General features: G+C 36.4%; 2 protein-coding genes across 3 annotated transcripts in view; one reads left to right on the top strand and one right to left on the bottom strand.

Annotated features, from left to right (window-relative positions):
* Positions 1 to 5120, bottom strand: part of TWF1 (twinfilin actin binding protein 1) — a 29323-nt gene extending 24203 nt beyond the window's left edge. The window contains exons 1-2 of the mRNA XM_031940423.1: positions 4643 to 5120; positions 2490 to 2567 (exon numbers count right to left, since the gene is read on the bottom strand). Of these exons, the coding sequence (XP_031796283.1) occupies positions 2490 to 2567; positions 4643 to 4667 (103 nt within the window). The 5' untranslated portion in view covers positions 4668 to 5120. The remainder of the gene's footprint in view (positions 1 to 2489; positions 2568 to 4642) is intronic.
* Positions 5121 to 15426: 10306 nt separating this feature from the next.
* The window catches only part of TMEM117 (transmembrane protein 117), a 137606-nt gene continuing 128760 nt past the window's right edge, over positions 15427 to 24272 (top strand). The window contains exons 1-2 of one of the 2 annotated variants that reach the window (XM_003771373.4): positions 15427 to 15616; positions 22433 to 22735. In XM_003771373.4, the coding sequence (XP_003771421.1) occupies positions 22459 to 22735 (277 nt within the window). In that variant the 5' untranslated portion in view covers positions 15427 to 15616; positions 22433 to 22458. Of the gene's footprint in view, positions 15617 to 15666; positions 15779 to 22432; positions 22736 to 24272 lie in introns of those variants that run through there. The other variant, XM_031940421.1, reaches the window with a different exon arrangement.

Here is a 24272-nt window from a genome sequence, read left to right as displayed (position 1 = left end):
AAGAAAAATAAACACTCCCCCATTTTCAAGGAGCTTATGTTCTACTTGGGGAGATAAGTACATTACAGCATAGGGGACAGCCAGTGCAAAGGCACAGAATGATCCTGGACCACATAGTGCCAGAAGCAGCCGGAACCTTTAAGCTTTAAAAGTCAAACAAGAGTTTGTAGTCTATCTTATAGATAAAAGTGATCCAGTAGAATATACTGAGTAAGAGAAGTAATAAGTTCATATTTGTGCATTAGCAACCACTTTGGTAATTATGCAGGGGATTGGAGAGGAGAGGTTTGGATTAAGGAGAAAATTAGGAAGACTACTGCAAAAATTCCCATGAAAGTTGATGGAAAGGTCACGAGTAATGGCCAAGTACATGGTGAGAAGAGGACAGATGAGAGATGTTACAGAGGTAGAAATGACAAGATTTAACAAGAAACTAGATATGTGAATTAAGAGAGAGGATTGTAAACTTGTATCCATGATAAGGAACCTAAAGAACTCAACTTTCAAGAGGGAAGTTGAGAAGTAAATGTTGGTTGAATAATGAGTTATTATGGATGTACTATCATAAGATAGATATATAATTAGGAGGAACATCTACCTTACCCCCTTCATTTCCATGAGATAGAATTGAGGCCATAGAGTCATCCAATTAAGTGTCAGCTGTGGAACTCACACAGATGTCCTGTGACACCATGGTCAAGGGTCTTTTTGGTTTTGAAATGTCCATTAGATGTACAATTGGAACCCAGAAGAGACCCGTTCAGTCACTTCAATTCTGCCTCCCTCAGTGTGTGACCCATTTGTGAATCCTAAGTGAAGACTTAAAATATTGTGCTGCTATGTCTCCCAGAGGTTTGAAACCTTCTCTCCCTCAATACCTTAAACTACTGAGATTCCCCTCCTCAAACTAATAATATTTAACTGATTTATATTCATTCTCTTTATACTTATTTACATACTTATACTTGTATTTATTCTGTTTATCATCTCCTCTAATATAAAAGCAAGCTCTTTTTAAGTTAGGATTGTTTCATTCACTGTATTTCTTTTGTCAGTGCTTGTAGTTGGCAAAGAATTAATAAATAGCTACTGGTTAATTGATTTGACAACCTAAAGAACAGAGAATATAATTTTCTGGCAGTTAGATGAAATGCAATTAAAGAAAGTATTTTTAAAGGGTCTTCATAAAGGGACCATTTTGGGCTTATGTTATGTTGGGCTTATGTTATTAATGGGCTCTGATGAAAAAACATTTAACATGTGCATTTACAATGAACAGCTAAATGGTTAAGCAGAGAGAAAGCAGGGCTTAAGAGTGAGGAAAATCTGAGTTTAAATCCAGTTTCAGACCTTTCCTAGCTCTGTGACCCTGAATAAGTCACTTAAGCTGAAGCCCAGCACTGGGCACACTGTTGTAGTTCAATTGTGTTTGACCCCTTCTGACCCCATTTGCCATTTTCTTTTCCAGCTCATTTGACAGACATGGAAAATGAGGCAAACAGGATTAAGTGATTTGCCCAGGGTCACACAGCTAAGCTAGTAAGTGTCTAACAACAAATTTGAACTCAAATCTTTCAGAATCCAAGCCCAATGATCTATCCAGTGCACCACACAGCCATGCTTCTGGGCACATAGTAAGCAAATATGTAAATGTTAAGTGTTATTATTTTTGTACCTTACTCTCTTCATTTGGAAAATACATCTTTCACAGGTAGGCAGAAAACAGAGATTGTGCCTATTATTTATTATGTTCAATAGCTAAAATGGTAAAAAAAAAAAAAAAAAAAAAAATTAAGAATGAATTAGATGACATCTATATTTGATCATTCAACAGGAATCATAATAGTTACTTCATGGGAAAACATCCATAAATTTTACAATCTACTAGAAAGCCTCTGAGATCCTTTCCAATTTTAAACTTGTGATTGGTTTACTTATTTGAACTCTTGAGAAAGCAGCATAGAAGAAAAACGAGCATGGCAAAATATAAAAGCATACATACAAAGAAGGACAAAAGTTATCTAGAGTTTGAGCCATATTCTTCTTTCACTGACAGGTGGTTAGTATATTGGAGGAGTAACAAAGGGTCATAAGATCAAAAAGTTGCTCATAGATAGGCACTTGTCCGAAGTCTGTTGGAACTATGAAAATAACAATAATTATTTTCATTTATTATTATTTCACTTCATTCACTATCATTATTTCATTTATTATTATAATTATCGTTAATTTTCCAGAGAATTGGGTAAAATGATTTGCCTAGTTAGGAAGTGTTAAGTATCTAAGGCAGTATTTGAACTCAGGCCCTCCAGACTCCAGGACTAGTGCTCCATCCACTTACCCTCTAGCTGCCCAATTAAATTATTTTTAAACCTGAAAACATATATATTTTCTTAATTTTATACTAATATTTCAAATAACTAACATGAAAGCCCCCTGAAAGTTCTACCTCTTGACAAACAATGTTAAAAAAATTTTTTTTCACTGACCATCCTCAATTGAAATCTTTAGAAGCCTGTATTTCCCATTCCTCGCCCTGGCAAAGATAACTTTAACGTCTTCGCTTGCTGAAAGAAAAAAAAAAAAAGGAAAAAGTTAGGAAGCATACTTACATATTAATCTTATTCTTTACCTTTATAATTTAAGCAATGCAAAACATCAAAACACTTCAAAAAATACATTGCACTTAGTTTATATTTCTTTTTAATCATGATACCAAGAATTAATAAAAAAAAAAATATGGATTCAAATCAGTTTGGTCTTATAAAACAACAGAAAAGTAATTCCAGTTTTAAATAATATTAATCTGCCCTATTTGAAATGCTGTAGCAGAAGTTACCATACAATGAATCCATCGAAATAACCAAGAAGAAACAAGAGAAAAACCATCAATTATTTGTTTGTTAATTTGGGGAAATTAGGCTGATTAAAAAAACAAACAAACAAACAAAAACATAACTTGCCAAAGTCTGTTACTAAATGACAATTTTCTGATATACAAAAAAGTAAAAACCAGTGTCAATGTGATTTTCATTTTGGAAAGCACATTTATTAAATTTGAAGACCTAAGTTTGAGACCTCTCTTGCGTCTCTGCAAATTTACCCAATGTAACAGGGTAATCTTAATCTCAGAAACCTTAGTTTCCTGTTTGCATTACACAAGGTTTGCAATAAAAGATAGATAGCATTAGTTATATTAGTATTAGGTTTCTCCTTTATAAGAACAATAGTAAACCCAGTCTTACCTAAATTAAAATTGGATTCAATGAAATTGAAATAGTGTAAAGCAGAATACTGGTTTTGGAATTCAGAGAACCAGGGTTCAAATACAGGACAAGATATTTAACTTCTCTGGACTCAGTCTCCACATCAATAAAATGAAGGGGAGAGGGGCAACTAGTTGGTGAAGTGGACAGAGTACCAGTCCTGAAGTTAAGAGGACCCGAGTTCAAATGTAACCTCAGACACAACACTTCCTGGCTGTGTGACCCTGGGCAAGTCACTTAACCCCAATTACCTCGGAAAAAAAAGTGAAGGGGATAGTCTCTAAGATTCTTTTATCTCTAAATCACTAGAAATTGTCAACCAATGAAGAACTTAAAAATGCTGATATTTATATGTTATGTTTACTACGTTTGATATATATCTCAAAAACTTATTGAAATCGGTCTTGTTTTTTTAGTATGCCTACTATTAATTAGCAATATTACTGTTACTATAAATAGTAAAAGGATGATAGGAACCAGTTGAGCGGTGTACAAATTTCGAATATTAAACTCAATAAAAATTTTAAATAGCAAAGAAAAATCAATGAAAAAAAAAATTACAAGTTTAGCTTCGGGTGGTGTTTTTCAGAGGAATTACTCAAAGGTAAGGGTAGAAGCTAAGCAGGCACAACGTTCTAAGATCACTGTGCATTGGGAGTTAAAACAAAAAACAATTTCAATGAGAAAGGCAATTTGTTTAAAGGAAACTTGGCAAATTTCGGCGTGCATTTTGAATTTATAAAAGAAGTCATTGTCGCAGTTCGGAATTTCACTCAGTTCAGGTGAGTGCTCCCAGGATACCTGTTATTTAAACCATCAACTACAGGAGGTAGGATAGGATTACACATACCCAGTTGCCATTACGGGGGAGAAAGAAACAAGCTCACAGAAGTCTCCCAGTCTCCTTAGCAAACTAACGAGATGAGGAGCGCAAGTGCTCCGAGAGCGGTGAATCATCGTCATTTATTAACTGCAGAAGGAAGGGACTGAGGGCAGAAGTTCTGGAAAGACTCCCTCCGTTGACAGAGGAAGTCCGGACGCCTTGCTTGGGCTTCCGAAGCATAAAAGCCCTAAAAGGAACGAATTGCTTCGGCACCGCTCCTAACAGTTGGTGTCTCCGAGAATTTACTCCACGCTCCGGCGCAGGTTAGCAGCCGCTCAGGTTGCAGCCCCCCCCCCCCCGCACCTGGCGGTCGGGGCTGGGCCGGGGCACTGAATGGGAGGGGAGGGAGAAGACGGGCCTGGCTTCCTGAAAGAACGGCCACCCCACCTTGGTGGCGGCTGGAGAAGCTGCAGTGCCCGAGGGTCCCCTCCGATTCCGCCCCTCCCCCCTTCACGTCCTTTCCGTTCCTCCCCACGGGCCACGTGTGCTTTACCTTGCATGCCGGTCTGATGGGACATAGTGACGAGGTCAGCACCTGGCGCCCACCCTCCGGTGCAGTCCGGGACAACTAGCGGCCTCGGCCGGCAGCCCCAGGAAGTGGCTCCTGCTCGGTCTGCTCTCTGCGTCACCGCCGCGCGCGCCCGCCCATTGGCCCGCGCGGCCCGCGTCTGCGCACTGTGCCGCCGGCCCCGGGGTAAGCGGGGGGGGCCCCCCCATTCTAGTTACTAATAGGCTGGTTAGCTTTTCCCGAGAGATGGGCGTTTTAGTGGTCCTAACTATAACATTTAGAACTATGATATATATTCTATGGGATAGAACATAGTTCGAAGTGCCAAACTGCATTTGGATTTGAGTTCCCGGCTGGCTGACTGCAAAATCTCACTTTGGCTCTAACTGAGCCCCGAATCTCATCCAGAAGTGTCATGGCCCGTATTTCAAACTGAGGCGGCCGAATGAAAGAGAAGATCTCCCCATCCCCATCCCCACCCCCACCCCTACCCTCACCCCACCCCCACCTCACCCTCATCCCCCCCCACCCCCACTCCCACGCCATCCCCACCCCTACTCCCACGCCATCCCCACCCCTACTCCCACGCCATCCCCACCCCCACCTTTGAGGTCTAACAGTGACGTGGGAGTTATCTTCATTCCTAATTAGGTTTATGGAGCTAACTACACATGCAACCAGTTAAAGGACACGGAGTACCCGAAAGCAAAGTGCCTCAGGGTTAAGTGATTTCGATAAGCAGGCTGGGAGAGGATGTTTGAGTTTCATTTTCCTAGGATTATATTTATTAGTGTGCAGAGTACAACCTGTTGCCCATCTTAATCCCCAAAAAGATTGTAAACTCCTCAACGGCAGACAACTTTTCAATTTCGTCTTTTTTTATCTCTATTGTCTAGCACAGTTTTTATTTTATTATTATTATTATTATTTTTTAAATAACTTTTTATTGACAGAATCCATGCCAGGGTAATTTTTTACACCATTATCCCTTGCACTCACTTCTGTTCCGATTTTTCCCCTCCCCCCCTCCACCCCCTCCCCCAGATGGCAACAATCCTATATATGTTAAATAGATTACAGTAGATCTTGGATACAATATATGTGTGCAAAACTGAACAGTTCTCTTGTTAGCACAGTTTTTAGCAAATGTTTGTGGTGAAAGGATTAAATTATAGAAAATTTTAAGTCCTTTAGTAGGTTTCTGGAGGAAAAACCAGTTATCAAGAGTAAATTTCCCAAGCAGATGACTCTAAATGAGCCCTAAAGGGAAATAGCAAGGAAGCCATTGTAAATATATAGAAAAATACCCTTTTGAATAATGTGGTTTAGGTGGGAAAGTAGTTTAAAATAAAAACGTTCATTTAAGCACAAGAAAAGTCAGATCAAAAAGGGAAAATGAGAAAGCAAACAAAATGCAACAACAAGAGTGAAAATGCTATGTTGTGGTCCCCACTCAGTTCCTACAGTCTTCTTTCTGGGGGTAGATAGCTCTCTTCATCATTGAAATGGCTTCAATCATGTCATTGTTGCAAACAGTCCAGTCCATCAGAATTGATCATGGTAGGATCCTATTTTTGGCATTTATAATGATCTCCTGGTTCTGCTCATTTCACTTACCATCAATTCATGTACATCTCTCCAGGTCTCTCTGAAATCATCCTGCTGATTGTTTCTATTCCATAACATTCATATATTTATTCAGCCATTCTCTAATTGATGGGCATCCACTCAGATTCCAGTTTCTTGACATTAAAAAAGGGCTGCCACAAATATTTTTGCACATGTGGGTCTCTTTCCTTCCTTTAAGATCTCTTTAGGATATAGGCCCAATAAAACACTGCTAGATCAAAGGGTGTGGAAAGTTTAATAACTTTTTGAGCATAGTTCCAAATTGCTCTCCAGAATGGCTGGCTCCATTCACAATTCCACCAACAATATATTAGTGTCCTAATTTTTCCACCAATATTGGTCATTATCTTTCCCTGTTATCTTAGCCAATCTGAGAGGTGTACCTCGGAGTCATCTTATTTGCATTTCTTTGATCAATAATGATTTAGAGCACCTTTTCATATGACTAGAAATGGTTTTAATTTCTTCATCTGAAAATTATTCATATGCTTTGACCATTTATCAATTGGAGAATGGCTTAAATTCTTATAAATTTGAGTCAATTCTCTAAATATTTTAGAAATGAGGCCTTTATCAGAATCCTTAGATGTAAAAATGTTTTCCCATTTTATTGTTTCCCTTTAAATCTTGTCTGTATTAGTTTTGTTTTTACATAAACTTTTAAAACTTAATATAATCAAAATTATCTAGTTTTTCTTCAGTAATGAGTTCCAGTTGTTCTTTCGTTACAAATTCCTTCCTTCTCCACAGATCGAGAGGTAAACTGTCCTATGTTCTTCTAATTTGCTTATAATGTCCCTCTTTATGTCAATGACCCATTTTGACCTTATTTTGGTATATAATATTAGGTATGGGTCAATACCTAGTTTCTGTCATACTAGTTTCCAATTTTCCCAGCAGTTTTTGTCAAATAGTGAGTTCTTATCCCCAAAACTGGGGTCTTTGGGTTTGTCAAACACTAGTTTGTTATAGTTATTGACTAGAAAATGGTTTATTTTATAAATTTAACTCAACTCTCTATATATTTAAGAAAGGAGGACTTTATCAGAGATACTTGCCATAATTTTTTTTTCGTAATTCCCTCTATATTACTTTTCCTTCTGTTTATTCATTCTCCCTTCGCTTTGTCTATCCTAAAAAAATATATATTTTGCTTCTAACTATTGCCTCCCTCAATCTGCCCTCAGCTCTCTCACTTATTCCCTGACTCTTTTAATTTCCTGTAGGGTAATGTAGATTTCTATGCCAAAGTGAATGTGTGTGCTATTCCCTCTTTGAGCCAATTTCAATGAGAATAAGGTTCACATTCTGCTCTCTTTCACCTCCCTCATCTTTCCCTCCACTACAAAAATCTCTTTCATGCCTCTTTTATGTTAGATAAATCACCTCATTCTATCCTGCTGTTCACCCTTCTCCTAGTGCATTCTTCTTTTTCACCCCTCAATATTTTTTAGATACTATCCCATCATAGTCAACTCACATCCTATGTGATTTGACATAGGATCACATGTATGATCCTATACCTATTCCTATTCCTTCTAAATGCCATAAAGATGAAAAAGTTCTTAGGTGTTAGAAGTTTTATGTCCCCATGTAGGAATGTAAATCGTTTAACCTTATTGAATCTCTTATAATTTGTCTTAACTTTTTATGCTTCTATTGAGTCTTATATTTGAAAATCAAGTTTATTATTCAACTCTGGTCTTTTTGTCAGGAATGCTTGAATCCTCTATTTCATTAAATGTCTATTTTTCCTCCTGAAGGATTATACTCAGTTTTTCTGAATTCTTGGTTGTAGTCCTATTTCCTTTGCCCTCCATAATATCATATATCCAAGCCCTCTGGATTCTTTAATGTGGTAGCCACTAAATCTTATATTATCCTAACTAAGACTCCACAATATTTGAGTTGTTTCTTTCTGACTAGCTATAATTTTTTTTTCTCCTTGACCTGGGAACTCTAGTTGGCTATAAAATTCCTAGGAGTTTTTAGTTGTGGATCTCTTTCAAGAAGTAATTAGTATATTTTTTCAAGTTCTATTTTACCCTCTTATTCTAAAATATTGGGGCAGGTTTTTAAAAAATTTTCTTCAAAAATAATGTGTAGATTGTTGTTATTATTATCATGGCTTTCAGGAAGTTCAATAATTATTGAATTATATCTCCTGAATCTATTTTCCAGGATAGTCATTTTCCAATGAGATATTTCACATTATGACATTATGTTCATTTGTTTTCATTTTTTCACTTTGTTTCATTGCTTCTTGATGTTTCATTGAATTATTATCTTCCTTCCACTTGCTCAATTCTAATTTTTAAATACTTATTTTCTACATTGAGATTTTGTATCTCCTTTTTTTTTTTTTTTTGGTTGATTCTACTTTCTTAAGGAGTTCTTCTTTTCAATGAATTTTTTTGTCCTTTTACCATTTGGCCAATTCTGCTTTTTTAAACCACTCTTCTTTTTATCAGATTTTTGTGTCTCTTTTACCTTTTGGCCTATTCTGTTTTTTAGGTTTTATTTCCTATGTGTTTTTTGTGCTTCATTTATCAACCCATTAATTCTCTTTTTCATGAATTTTATGCAAAATAGTAATTTCTTTAACTGATATTTCTTCTACCTCTCTTATTTGAATTCTGCAATTCTTTTTGAGTTCTTTCCAGAAATTTTTTTGGGTCCTGTCACTAATTCGCCTTTTTTCTTAGATTCTGGATATAGCATTTTTGACTTTGTTTTGACTTCTTCTGACTTTGTGTTTTATTATTCACTATCATAATAATTTTATATGGTTAGGATTTTTGTTATTATTTGCTCATTTTCTGGCCCATTTTTTGACTTTTAGCCTCATATCAGGGTTGGGCTTTGCTCCTGAGATGGAAACAGGTTTGTTTGTTTGTTTTTATATTTTGTATTTTGTATTTTTTTGGTGAACTTTCAGAGTTAGTTCTGGGGATCAATAACTTTTCAGTTCTTTCAAAGGTGGTATGGTTTAAGGAGAGGTTTGTTTACTACTTTCCTGGCCTATGCTCTGGTATTTGAGTGACCACAAGCATTCTTTCTGTCCTAGAACTATGAGCAGAGCACTTGCCTTTCTGTTGCTTTATGTTGTATGCTATTGGTCTTCTTCACCCTGAACTCCCACTGAAGACTGTAATCTAGATCTGAGGATATATAGATATATATATGTAATCCAACCAAGTCCTGATCCAGTACCAGCAAAAGGACCCCTGTAATCTTCTGATCAGATGCTTGACAAACTGTGGGCTAAGAGTTTTAGAAACCAATGCTTCTAATTCCACTGCCCCAATGGCCTTCTATTAGGTTGGGACAGTGTTACCTGAGACTGGACTGCTGCATTGTACTCTCACTCCAGTGGGACAGATCTTTCTTGCCAATCTTCTAAGTTGAAAAGTGTTTTATCCCATTCTGTTGTGAGTTCTGCAGCTGCAGAACTCATTTTTTTTGAGGTGTTATTTAAAGTTTTTTGGAGGGGAATTTTGGAAGAGCTCAAGTGAGCCTTTGCCTTTTCTCTGCTATTATGGCTCCAACCACCAGATAATTTTGTGATTTGTAATGAATTTTATGGTAAGAATGGGGAGTACTTTGGAGGGAGATAAGAGTGGGGAAGTGACAGAGGTATTAGATATATGTTACAAATGTAATCTAAAGGTTGTATTAAGGGTTATTTTTAATCTGGTCTCAATCTACCTTTCTAGTCTTATCCTCTACTATATAACCACTATGCTCTAGCAGATTATTTCAGCATTTCTTCAGCATATCTCCTGTTTTCCTGACTGATCATCTGTTCATGCTGTTTATTCTGAAATTCTTTCCTTGTCATTCCTTTCCTTTGGAGTCAACCAGCTCAAGTGCCACTTCTTTTTGTAAAGTCCTTCTTGAAATTCAACTCTAAACATCCTCCTCTAAACATCCATAGAACTTTATATTTCTCATAGCATTTATCATTTTTTGCATTGTTTTATGATTATGGTTGTGTGCTTGCCATATACAAAATTATAACTTTACTGAGGGAAGGAACAGCATTTTATTCTACTTTATATCTCATACTTCATCTAGCACAGAGTTTTGTGGTTGTTCTATTGGGTTTTTTATATTAATAAATGAACTTTGTTTCATAAATTGATTTCAGGGATGGGAGAAAGCCTCTTTTAATATTTTATTAACTGCATCTGCATATGAAAGGTCCATGAATACCACTGAGCTAATGACCGAGATTAAATTAGTCTGTTGGTCTAATAAGTACCTTTTTCTAGGCTTTGCACTAAGCACTAGGGATACAAAAAAATGGCAAAAGACATTCCCTGCCTTGAAGAAGCCTTCTTGATTTAATAAACAAAATAATGTTCTTTTCAAGTGCTTGGCTTTGTCTCTGTGTGCTTGTCTTTCTGCCTCCTCATATAAATGAGATACAAGAAGAAATTTAGGCTTTGAATAGGGGGAACTTTGAATCCCAGAGCTATTCATTACTTGATTTATAGTATAGCCTCCAGATATTAAAAATTGGGGAAATATATGGAATGCCTCCCAAAATCTAACTAAAAAGAATCCAAAGAAACAACAAAGTCTAGGGTATTAGCCAGAATGACCTTGCTTTCTGTTCTAAAGAGCTTGACACTTGGGGCTGAGAATTTCTTGCAGTAAAGATGAAAAGCTTTTGTGACTAAGCCTCTGAGAAAACACAGCCTTTTGTTGGTTTCTTGGCAAACCTTTCCCCTTTTTTCTAAAAGAGCTGGAGAAAGTAGGGTTTAAGCTAAGGAAATATGTCATCACATATTTTTCCCTAAGGAAGAAGAAGCTAAGAATTTCTATGGAGTTAGGCATAGTCAGGATTACAGCTGAGTAGCATCCATTAAGGTGGAGAGACCAATGTATTGACACCTGGCAGCCTCAGGCTAATCAGTTTTGTCAAAGATTGTAAGAATGGTTCTATAAGGGGTTTATTTCACAAAGCTCTAAAAGACTATAAGGGCTAATGCTAGGAATATTTTGGGCAGCCTTTTCTCCTATTCCTTCTTTATTCTCTAACTAGAGTTTGAAATCATGGACAGTTCACAGGCTAGAAAGTTTACTACTGGTCACATATGTAATAGGTGACATTATAATGTCCTGATGATGGGATATGGGGGTGATTCTCTGCCCAGAGCACCAACATGATGGGATATGAGGATGGTAATGTGCTGAATTCCTTAAATATATTGGGGTTTCAGGACTCATTCCATAAGGGCCATCAAATGTTGATGAGAAAGGGTTTGAACCCCTTAGCACATTGGGGTCAATGTTATGAGATGTCTCAAAAGAATTTGTAGGCTTAGACCATTTCAAAATCAAGAGGCAAAGATTTTAAGCAGCTGACAGATGCTATTTTCCATATGAGATTTTTAGCAATTAACGAGGAAAAAGACAAGATCTAAGTTCCCTAGTAGAACTCAAATTAACTAAGGAAAAGATGCTATAACAAGGAAGGCTAAATTCCTAAAGAAGGGAGCCATTGTGATGCTTAGTAAGCGACCCTAAAAGGAGCTACCCGTTATGATTCTTAGTAAGTAGGCTGAAGGAATTAACTACAATAAGAAGAAAGACTCCATTAGGTGGGCAGTTCCTAATAAATCTATGATGCCATAATACAGGCTAAATTCCTAACATAAAAAAAGGAGTCAATGCAACTCTAAGATACCACTACACACCTGTCAGATTGGCTAAGATGACAGGAAAAAATAATGATGATTGTTGGAGGGGATGTGGGAAAACTGGGACATTGATTCATTGTTGGTGGAGTTGTGAACGAATCCAACCATTTTGGAGAGTAGTTTGGAACTATGCTCAAAAAGTTATCAAACTGTGCATACCCTTTGATCCAGCAGTGTTACTACTGGGATTATATCCCAAAGAGATTATAAAGAAGGGAAAGGGACCTGTATGTGCACGAATGTTTGTGGCAGCCCTTTTTGTAGTGGCTAGAAACTGGAAACTGAATGGATGTCCATCAGTTGGAGAATGGCTGAATAAATTGTGGTATATGAAAATTATGGAATATTACTGTTCTGTAAGAAATGACCAACAGGATGATTTCAGAAAGGCCTGGAGAGACTTACACGAACTGATGCTAAGTGAAATGAGCAGGACCAGGAGATCATTATATACTTCAACAACAATACTAGATGATGACCAGTCCTGATGGATCAGGCCATCCTCAGCAACGAGATCAACCAAATCATTTCTAATGGAGCAGTAATGAACTGAACTAGCTATACCCAGAAAAAGAACTCTGGGAGATGACTAAAAACCATTACATTGAATTCCCAGTCCCTATATTTATGCACACCTGCATCTTTGATTTCCTTCACAAGCTAATTGTACAATAATTCAGAGTCTGATTCTTTTGTACAGCAAAATAATGTTTTGGTCATGTATACTTATTGTGTATCTAAGTTATATTTTAATATATTTAACATCTACTGGTCATCCTGCCATTTAGGAGGGGTGGGGGTAAGAGGTGAAAAATTGGAACAAGAGGTTTGGCAATTGTTAATGCTGTAAAGTTACCCATGTATATATCCTGTAAATTAAAGGCTATTAAATAAAAAAAAAAAAAAAAAAGGAGTCAATGGCAATTTTGCCATTGACTTATGATGATGATGGAGAGAACAATCTACATGCAGAAAAAGATCTATAGGGACTGAATATGGATCACAACATAGTATTTTCACCTTTTTTGGTGTTGTTTGCTTGCTTTTGCTCTTTTTGATCTGATTTTTCTTGTGCAACATGATAAATGTAGAAATATGTTTAGAAGAATTGAATATTTTTAACCTATATTGGATTATTTCTATCTAGAGGAAGGGGATGGATAGAGAAAAATGTGGAATATAAGATTTTGCAAGAATGAATGTTGAAAATTTTTTTTGCATGTATTTTGAAAATAAAAAGCTATTACTAAAAATTTTTTTTAAAGGAAAAAAAAAGTTAGGTTCTAATAGGAGTTTACAAGAAAGTAAGGTACAGGTATGTTCTTTTATAGAAGAGAAATAACCTCTGGGGTTAACATCATAACTTGGACTTCTGATTTGATATAATAACTGTAGGGTTTGTCAGTGCATGGAATTGAACTAGCCCTATTGCAATAAATGCTTACTTAGGATAACAAAAAGATCTAATCAAAAGCAAAAGATGCACTTAAAGAGATAATCATATCAATGTTCCTTCTTGCTTGCCTCAGGGAGTAGCTTGGCTATCAGATTGTTTATTGTAATTTAGACTCTCTTGGTCATCACCACTCCCTGTGGTCTATCTGGACAATGGGTTGCTAGCAGAATCATGGCTTTTTTTCTATGGTCTTATTCACCTTCATCAAGATTTGTGCATAAATTGGATTTAATTGAGGCAGAGTGGCATAAAATAATCAACATTACTCTCTCTTCTAGAGTCTTTGGGATTCAGTGGCAGGATGAAAATCGTGATAATTGAAAATGGCCTGGGATGCAATGGATGACCCTGCCATGTGGGATAGCCCATGGTGAAAGGTCAGAAATGGGAGATGAAGTGTGTTATAGAAGGAAAATGACAACTAAGTGACACAGTGATTAGAGCACTGGGCTTGGAATTGGGAAGACTCAACTTCCTGAGTTCAAAGTTGGCTTCAGAGATGTTGTACAACCTTAGACAAGTCACTGTGTTTGCCTCAGTTTGTTCATCTGTAAAATGAGTTGGAGAAGGAAAAGGCAAACAATTTTTGTATCTTTACCAAGAAAACTCCAAATGATATAATGAAAGGTCAGGTGTGACTAAACTGCACAAAAACACATGCCAGATGATGTGCTAAGTGCTCAGAATGCAAAATAAGAAAAAGAGAATTCTAAAGGGGGTGGTGGTGGAAAGGTATCCTCAAAAAAAGAAAGTTAGCTCCAAAGTATGGATCCCTAACCTTTATAAAGGAAAACTTTGGGAGGAATTTAGTGTTCCACTCTCCAGCCCTCCAATCAGAGGGGAGAGAAGGCTGAGGAAGCTGGTAAGGTGTTGAGTGTCTAAAACTGAATTATAGGCATGATGACGAAATCATAGTTTGTCAAGTAGATAGCTGCAGACACGGCAGGCTAGGATTCAGAGGTACCCTGAGTCATCAACTCTTTTGGTTCAGTAGCCAATTAGGAGCCTCCCTGTAATGAGTCATACATTCTCAAAAGCTTTTCACTTCTACTCCTCAGTTCCCACACAGTATGCAGGAAGTAGACAGAGAATATTTTTCATTGCTCTGTTCAATTCATATTACATATAGATAATGGGTGTTCTATGATATCTTTAAAAATAGCTGAATATTTTATATGCTCATCTACAAGAGCTGCAAAGGAGAAAAAAAACGCAATTCCATGACCCTCCAAATCGTTTACCAAATCTGCTAAGAATAAAATCTGAAGTCGAATTTTTTTTTTTTTTTTTTGAAGTGTGTTGAACCAGCCTTAGACTGATGGGGAGAAAAAGGAAATTGTAGAAGGGGTGTTTATATTCCATAGAAAGAGCTCTATGTGGAAGACAATGGCGTTAATAAGAAAAAAAATTTTGGAAGGAGAAATTGGAAGGAAGTGCACAAAGAGGGATTGTCAGTCTCTGAAAAAGAAAAGTAAAAATACTTTCTTTTCTGCCTAATCTCTACAGTAACTACCAAATCTGTTAAAAAACAAAACAAAACATCAACCCAAACCCTATCATATTCTTAGTCTCTACCTTTTTGCCCGAAAATAATTAGGGGTAGATTCTTTTTGACTGGAGGCTGTTTAAAAGTTGATCGCTCTTTGTAGTCTTGCAGAGTTGGTGGGCTGCTTATCAGCCCACCTGTCAACCCCCGAGACAAGAGTCTCAGTGAGGATGGAACTGGCAATGCTTTTGATGTTTCTACTAAAAAAATAAGGTTATTGCTGAAAGCATTTGCTATGATGCCTCTCTTCCCCCCTTTTAAATCTTTTAGTCGCCTCTTTACCTGTTCAGTTCTGCAGAGGCGGTACTTGGAGGAGAGGACACTGGCGCGCTCAGCAACGGTAGCGATTTCCCAGGGGGTTGTTAGTGTCCAGCTGCGCCTCCACCGGGAAGAAGGGAGAGTGACTGGAGTGTGGAGGGGCGGGGGCGTGGGAAGGTGGGGGGCGGGGGGGCGGAGAGGAAGAAGAGACATGTTTCCAGCTGGCGATGCAGCGGGCAGAATTGGAGGGAGCCTAGGTCACTCAAGCTGCAGCGGTTGCCCTTGTCGTAGCCTTCCCCCTTCCTCCCCTTTACCGGAAAGCAAGCTGTGCCAGGATCGCCGAGGGAAGAGAGATTTTTAAGGTCGGCCTGGATAGCGTCTGAGGCCTGGGGCTAGAAAGAATGGAGTAAAGGGAGGTGGTGGTGGGTGGGCCGAGCAGGTATTAATAGTTCCGTGACCTCGGTGGCAATTGCTGTACAGCAGCAATAAAAGCCTCCAGGGGCTCTTCTCTTCTGGCTTGCAAGGTAGACCATTCATCCTCGGAAGAATTGCGATTTATTTCTTTTTAGTTTTGCATTCTCTCTCTGTTTCTGTCTCTTTGTCTCTCTCTCTCTCTCTCTCTCTCTCTCTCTCTCTCTCTCTCTCTCTCTCTCTCTCTCTCTCTCTCTCTCACACACACACACACACACACACACGTGTGTTTCGAACCGGAACCGGGTAAGTACAGTCTCCCCTGTCCCCTTCTGTCCACTCTCGTAAGGCAAGCTGGGCTAGCTGCTTCTTATATTCAACTGTTGTCAAACTGCAGTGTGATTTGTCTGTCTGTGTCTCTCAGTCTCTTGGTCTTCCTTTCCTTCCTTCTGGTGAATGTGGATGTAATTGCATAACCTTAATCACCAAATTCAGATTCTTTTTCTTCGCAGTTCTGTAGTGTGATGAAGCCAGGTAGGTCTCGTAAAGCTTTTAGGTATGTAGTTCGTAAGAGAGCTTACACCCGTATATGGGCTGTTGCCTCTGCTTAGGCAAACTTAGTGTGCTTGAAGGACCTTGCGCTTTGCTGAAAAAATTGAGCCAAGCAAAGGAAAAAACAAAAACAAAAACAAACAACTTAATCTAAGAGGTCTTCATTTCTTGTTAATTAAATTTAGGTTCATATGGGTCTTTTGAAAACCCTTTTTAATTTTTTTTCTAGTATTTTAAAGCTCCTAGAACTTAAGGGGTTCTTTAAACTTCATTGTGACTCATCTAAAAACCATTTTGACATCTATTTTTAAAAAAAACCACAACGAGCTTAACTTGTGTAGTTGCATTTTAAGGACTGTGGAAAATAGCTACTGTTGTATGTCTGCATTTAGGTTTGAAAACACAAGCATTTTGTTACTTAAAAATAGCAACTAAAAGTGAATTTCATTGTGTTATCCCAAGCCTGGAAAGAATTATGGAAACTATAGCATGTTTTAGGAAGTTTTTTTTTTCTTTTTTTAATAAATCCTGTCAATACCATTTAAAAAATTATAAATAACCAGGGTTTTTTTTTTTTTTTTTTTGGAACTAATTTTTTTTCTCAAATACTGATCTTTTGTCACAGTAATATCTTTTTAAAAAATTTTAACTTCTTTCCCCTCATTTAATGATGTCCAATTATAAAGTTTGATATTTTAGTTCTAATGGATATATATATATATATATATATATATATATATATATATATATATATTTTAACATTGTGGAACACCACTGATTTCAGCAAAACTAAAATTTTAAGTAATCTTAAGCACAATGGAAGATCCATGGTGCACATAAACAGTCTGCAGGGTGTTAACAATGCTGACTTGCTCCTGAAAAGTATTGTAAAAGACACAGGCCAAGAATGACTGGAAAAAGACTTGATTTCTCATAAATGAGAAATACCAGATTCAGCCATAGTGGTTCTTTGGCATCCCAAAAATATTTTAAAAAACAGAGGAAGACCTCCGGAATATGTAGTGAATATTTTTGGGAGAATTTTTAGAAAGATATTGCTACAAATCCCAGAGGATGGGTATGCAATACGGGATTTTAGTTTGCGTGCTTGGAAAGAGTTTCCACAACTCCATCCATTGTTGGGGGTGAATCACAGCTCCATCAGTTTATAAAGACATATAGCCAGTCTATATGATCAGAGACTAAGTTTTGTCTGCTTCACTTTAATTTCTCAGTCTTCTAAAGTTTTTAATGTCAGATAAAAAACTAATCTCTGAAAACCTTGTTTTACTAACATTGTTATTTATTTATTTTTTTGGGTAACTTTAATATATGTTTGATAGAAGAGGAAACAGATTTTAAAAGGCTCTGTGTATCAGTGATCACATAGCTACTGACTCTCATTTGAATTTGAAACCAGATCTTTCTGTGTTCAATATTATCCACTGCTACAAGCTTCTTGATAGCATTTAAATAATCACTCAAGGATTAAAATGTGTAAACACTAAAAATGATGTCAACTTTTGGTTTGGTTTTCTGTTTCAAGCCCTATGAAAGTGTTTATAAGTATTTTTATATAGGTACAAAAGATTTATTAATTTTTTTTTGTGGGACCTTTAGTACTGCTTTGTTTTGTGGTTTCTTTTTATGTTGTCTTATAAATACAATATAAACAATGTAAAAACATTTAGACTGTGAATGGATAATCAGGGAAATATTAAAGATAGGAATCACTGTAATTCCGTAAATGATACAGAATTGTGCTATTATTTGTTGAAAACTGCTTATATTTGCCATTGATTAATTTTAAAGTTTGTGTAGTCTTTCAAGCTAGGCTAGAACTAAGGCAGATTTTTGTTGTGCCATTATTTAATCTTTGTTAAACATTCAATATTTAAGATGCTACACAGAACATGTGTCTATTTCCTCAGCAGTGGGATAAAAATGATATGCACAATCCATCCCTTCATCACGAGGTTATACCTTTTTTTTTTTTTTTTTTTTTTTTTGGGTGGAGGGTTGAAACACTTGAGATTAAGTGAGGTCCCACAGCCAGTAAGTGTTAAGTGATTAGAGCAGGAATTTGAACTCAGGTCCTCCAGGCTCTAGGACTGGTGCTTTATCCACTGTGCCATCTACTCCCTCTGAGGCATATCTCAAACAAAAAAAAAATTTTTTTTTGTTCTTCTCCATGCTTGTCCCATTCCGAAACTTACTTATTTCCACGTCATAGATGATTGCCTGAGTATCACATAATTTGCTCTTGCCTTTTGTGTCCTGGCACCTCCATTCAGGTACTTGAATTCTTCTCTCACATATCACCAAAGACGCTACCAACTTATCATAGATTAATAGAGATATGCCTAGAATGAAACATATATCATCCTCATTTTACAACTGTGTAATTTGAGGTCCAGAGATGTTATGTGTTGAGCCCCTATTCATGGGATAAGTGATACAGTAAGAATTTTATCCCAGGTGTTCTGACTCTGCATTTCTTTCTTTACCTCTTGCTTCTTATTTAAACTTTTATCCATTCTTTCTCAATCCTCTTAAAAAATACATTTGTGGCAATTCCAAAAAAGGGTCTTTTTTCAGATATCAAGAAGATTTGGTTTAGATTCTATCTCTAATACATATTGCTTGTGTGACATTGGGAGAGTTGCTGAAAAATTGCCTTTGCTGCCACTTTTAGCACTAGACTGATAATCTTATGTATGCATATATTACTTTTTGAATGTGCTTTTCGCCGTATTACACTCTAATGATGAGAATTTCAGGCCAAGAAGTAGCAGTAATCTCAAGGGATAAGGGTCATGCTTTAGCATGAAATCATACCCTTATTTGATTCTGCTCAACTTTCACTTGGCATTTGAGGATAAATATTTTTTGTTGTTGTTTTAAAATATTCTAAGAAACAAGTTACCACATAAATACAATTTGATTATCTTTTTTTTCTAAGACAAGGCATAATGTGAATATCAATCTTCATAACACACCAATAGCAATAATTTTAAGTAATTGTCTAAAATTTTTCAGTTTAAGGACTTTTTTTGTTTGATGCTAATTAAACTGGGGATCATAAAAATATAGCAGTATATTTCACAAAATGTATGGTAACAATAAAAAACTACTTATTCTGTTTGCAGGAAAAAGTGCATAAAGTACTATGCTTAACTGCATCTATTATATCATATATTTGATCATAAAAACTTTTAAATCAGAACCATTAATGCTCTAAGGTGACATATGAAGCACAGATAGCTAAGAAAATAATAGAAAAGTTGGAACGATATCTTCTTCATTCTAGAATAGAGCTATGCACATAGAATGTTCTTAGAAAATGTTTTTGGTTAGGTTTAATTATGCCCTATTAAGACTAGAGATAACATTAAAAAAGTAATGAATTATGGTCCTTTTATCCCGTCTTGTAATAACAACATATAATACTATATGAGAGGTACATGGAATAGTGGATATAGAACTAACTTCAAAGCCAGGTATATCTGAATATATCTTTGCCTATAATACATATTGCTTCTGTTACGTTGGGCAAGTCATTTAATTATTTCAATACTCTAGGGAACTCTCTAAGACTAAGTTGTAGAGAAAACTGCATTAGTAAAGTGAGTTTTCCCACCTGGAATCACAGGTCCAATCTCTAACTTTACACATTTTATTTAGTCCTTCATAATTAAAAAAGTTTTATGTACATTATGGCAGTTATTCTTTGAAAAAAACCTCCAAACTCCAAAACTCAAATGCCACAAAATGGTTTTCAGAAAAAGCATTGTATACTTGTGAAGAACATGGATTTAGACTAGAATAACATACGTTCAAATCCTGAGTTTGCTCCTTATTGTAGATAATATTTTTATTATAGTATTTCAGCAACAACAAAATTATGTGATGATCAGCTGTAATGGACTTGGCTCTTTTCAACAATGAGGTGATTCAAGGCAATTTCAATAGATTTGTGATGGAAAGAGCCATCCATATCTAGAGAGAAGACTAAATGGAGACTGAATGTGGATCACAGCATAGTATTTTCATCTTTTTTTTTTTTTTGGTTGTTTGGAATTTTTTTTCTTTTTCATTCCCCTCACCCCCCTTTTGATTTGATTTTTCTTACACAGCATGATAACCGTGGAAATATGTTTAGAAGAATTGTACATGTTTAACTTATATTGGATTACTTGCTGTCTAGGGGAGGAAGAAGGAAGGGAAAAAGAAACATTTGGAACACAAAGTTTTTGAAGAGTGGATGTTGAAAACTATCTTTGCATGTATTTTGAAAAATCAAAAGCTATAATTATTTATATAGTGTTTAAAGATTTGCAAAGCACTTTACATATATCATCTCATTGGATCTTCAAAACAATCCAGTGAAATAGGTATGATTAGTCTTTTTTTGATTTTATTTTATTTAGATTATATATTTACATTCATTTTTTACATATTTCCATATGAGTCATGGGGGAGAGAAATCAGAACTAAAGATAAAAACCATGAAAGGGGGAAAAAAACCATAACAAAAAAATTGGTGAAAACAGTATGCTTGGATCCACATTCAGTCTCCATAGTTCTCTCTCTGAATGCAGATAGCATTTCCATCCAAAGTTGATTGAAATTGCCTTAGATCACTGAATTTCTGAGAAGAGCTAAGTGTTTCATACTTGATTATCACATAATCTTGCTGTTGCTGTGTACAATGTTTTCTTGCTTCTACTCACTTTACCTGAGCATAAGTTTATGTGAATTTGTCTAGACTTTTCTGAAATCAGTCTGTTCATCATCTGTTATAGAACAATGATAATCTATTACTTTCATATATTACAACTTATTTAGTCATTCCCCAATTAATGAGCATCCACTCATTTTCCAATTATTTGCCACTACAAATAGAGCAACTATAAACATTTTTGTACATGTGACATCTTTTGCTTCTTTTATTATATCTTTGGGATTCAGACCCAGTATTTATCCCCATCTTATAAATGAGAAAATTTGAGTTTAACTGAGGTTAAGGATCTTATCCATGATCCCAGATCTGAGGTAAGATCTGTTTTTCACAACTTCAAATCCAGTATTCTACCCACTGTGCCACTTAAATGAAAAGACATTCATAAATGAAGTCCTGCAAGTATATCATTATACTAACTAAACCCCCATTATCAAGAAAGAATCTGAAGTCTTAGGTTTGTGTATGAACTTTGTCACTTATTTTACTGTGAGCAAGTCAGTCAAGCTTTCTGGTTGTCAGTTCCCTGCGAGGTTAAAATACTTGTAACACCCACCCTTTGGTGGTGAAGATATGACAGTATAGTGACAGCACTTTTGGAATTACAAAAGATTATTTAAATGCAAAAAGAAGCAGCTTGAACAGTAAGCAAAAAATTAAGCAATTTCCAGTAAGAGGCTGGGATAACCACTTTTTAAAGCTGGAAAGCAGCATTTCACAAATTTTCATGAATAGTCCCATTCAATTTAAATAAAACTTTTATGTCTTTTATATAGCAAAAAGTAAATGATAAAGAGTAACCAGATCCATCTAGCAACTGTAACCATTAACCAAAGGATGAAAGCCTGCAACTAGTCAGATTGGTGTGGGGAGTAATGGTAGTCAACAATTTAGGAAACAAGAAAGAAAGGAGGATGCATTGAGAGGAAATTTTTTTTTTTCTAAATGTAATTTAAAATACTAGACAAATTCACTCTCCCTTGCACATACTAGGCAGAGCAACTATGGATTTGTTCAGGGCACAATGATTAAATACTTGTAATCTCCCCAATGACTATTTTGGGGCTTTGATTGGGGGTTAGAATTAGTTAAATTTCATGAAAAAGTGAAGATGCCTCTATAGAGTGGTATATAGAGGAGAACATCTTAGATGGTCGGGATGAAGAGCTGTATATACAGCTGTATATATCAATTTTAGTTTATGATATGTAAAAACTATGTTCATGCTCTGTCTATGACCAAGGAGTATCAGCAGTTTTATTATTTGCTAATAATCCTTGACCTCAAGTTCTCTTGTCATGATGGAGAAGCAGGTGCTAGATGAGGAAATTGAATTCTCTTGATGTTAAGAACATGGATTAAGAATTGAAAGAAACCCCAGTGGTCATCTGGTCCATCCCTGCATCAGATTTAAGAATTTAAAGTAAAATGACCTTTTGTTTTCTTCTAATCATATGTATCTTTCCTCACACAGGAAAACTACTAAACAGATTCTGAAGCATGGGTAAAGACTTCCGATATTATTTCCAGCATCCATGGTCTCGATTGATTGTGGCTTATCTGGTGATCTTCTTTAACTTCTTAATATTTGCGGAGGACCCTGTCTCTCACAGTCAAACTGAGGCCAATGTTATTGTTGTTGGAAACTGTTTTTCTTTTGTAACCAATAAATACCCTAGAGGAGGAGGCTGGAAACTCTTGAAAGTGCTGCTATGGCTACTTGCAATTCTCATAGGATTAATAGCGGGCAAATTCTTGTTCCATCAGCGTTTGTTTGGTGAGTACAATAATAAGTGAAATGAAAAAGTGTTATCTAATTTTGAACTTCCAAAAAATGCATTGTTAAAACTAAGTGACAAATTAAGAGGATGGTAACTGTGTAGAGTGCATTATCTTTATACTTTCAGTTGTTCTGTACTGTTGCCAAAAGGTGGACAAACAAAATTAAGTAGCTTTCCTAGGATCCAACAACTAGTCAGTGTCTGAGGCCAGATTTGAACCCAGGAAGATGAGTCTTCATGACTACAGAGCTAGTATTATATGCACCAGGTCACCTTTTAGCACATATTATAGATTTTGTTCAGTTATTCAGTCCTGTCTGACTCTTCATGACCCCATGGGCCAACGCTGTGCATGGGGTTTTCCTGACAAAGATATTGAAGTGGTTTGCTATTTTCTTCTCCAATGGATCCTTTTGTCAGTCAATCAGAGGTTAAATAACTTACCCACAGTCACACAGCTAGGAAGTATCTAAGGCTGGATTTGAACTCAGATCTTTCTTGCTCTAGGCCCAGCGCTCTATCCAATGAATCATCAACTGTCGCATTTTAGAGATGATTGGAATCCAATTCAGTGATTTAATTTATTCCTATCAATTCAGTCAGGAGAAGCTAGAATAATTAGGGAAGATTTCACTAAGGAGTTGGGACTTATGTAGAATTTGTATAGGTATATATGGATTCCCTGAACTCCACATTCTATCTCCCAGCTTTGTGCTTTTGTTTAGGTTCCCCTCTATTTGTGGAATGTATTCCTTCACCTCTACCTTATAGTGCTCTTAGTGATTTTCTGGAGGTCTTTGGAGCAGCCTTCATTTCATTCAGAGTCATCACCATGAGAATAGCCAGGTATTAAAGTCCAAAAGCCTTTATTGTCTCCTTTACCTGGTGCTCAGCTAGTTTTCTTGTGGCCTTCAGAGGGGACTTGGTTTCAGTGGAGAAAATGCAGGAGGAGAGCCTGCCAACAGAAGCCTGACTGAAGATGGAATGTATCTCTCTCCTTGGCTCCTAGAGCTTGAGATCCTGCCTCCAGTCTGCTTGTCCTCTCTGGCTCTCTGAGTTTGAGTCCCAGCTTACATGCTCTACACTGAGCATTACCAATCATTATATCACTAGGAAACCACTATTTGTTGTAAGATTAAATCAATCATACTGAATTTAGAGAACTGCACCATGCTAAACTAGATAACCATTGTGTTTATCAATTCCACTGACTTAATACCTTGTAAGAATCCTTGTTTCAAGTTCAGAATTCTGGCCATAACACTACCTATTTAATTCTTCACTTTCCTTCAAGCCTCTCCTTAGGTGCCATTTGTTATCTGAAGATTTTCCAGATCCCTTTAGTTTTTCTTTCTTTCTCTTCTGTATATGTACTGTCTTCTAGTAGAAAGTAAGCTCAGAGTTTTATTTAAGGATCAGGGATTTGCCCCAGGGTGTTAATATGTAGGAGGAAGCATCATCTTTTCTCTCCAAGAGAGCCACTGTTGCTGTAAATACCTTTATCTACCACAACCAGTATCTCATTAGGGTGAC

The sequence above is a fragment of the Sarcophilus harrisii genome, chromosome 5 (genome assembly GCF_902635505.1).
Source record: "Sarcophilus harrisii chromosome 5, mSarHar1.11, whole genome shotgun sequence".
NCBI classification, from domain to species: Eukaryota; Metazoa; Chordata; class Mammalia; order Dasyuromorphia; family Dasyuridae; genus Sarcophilus; species Sarcophilus harrisii.
Note: the sequence above shows the minus strand (reverse complement) of the source record. Positions and strands in the feature narration are given on the sequence as shown.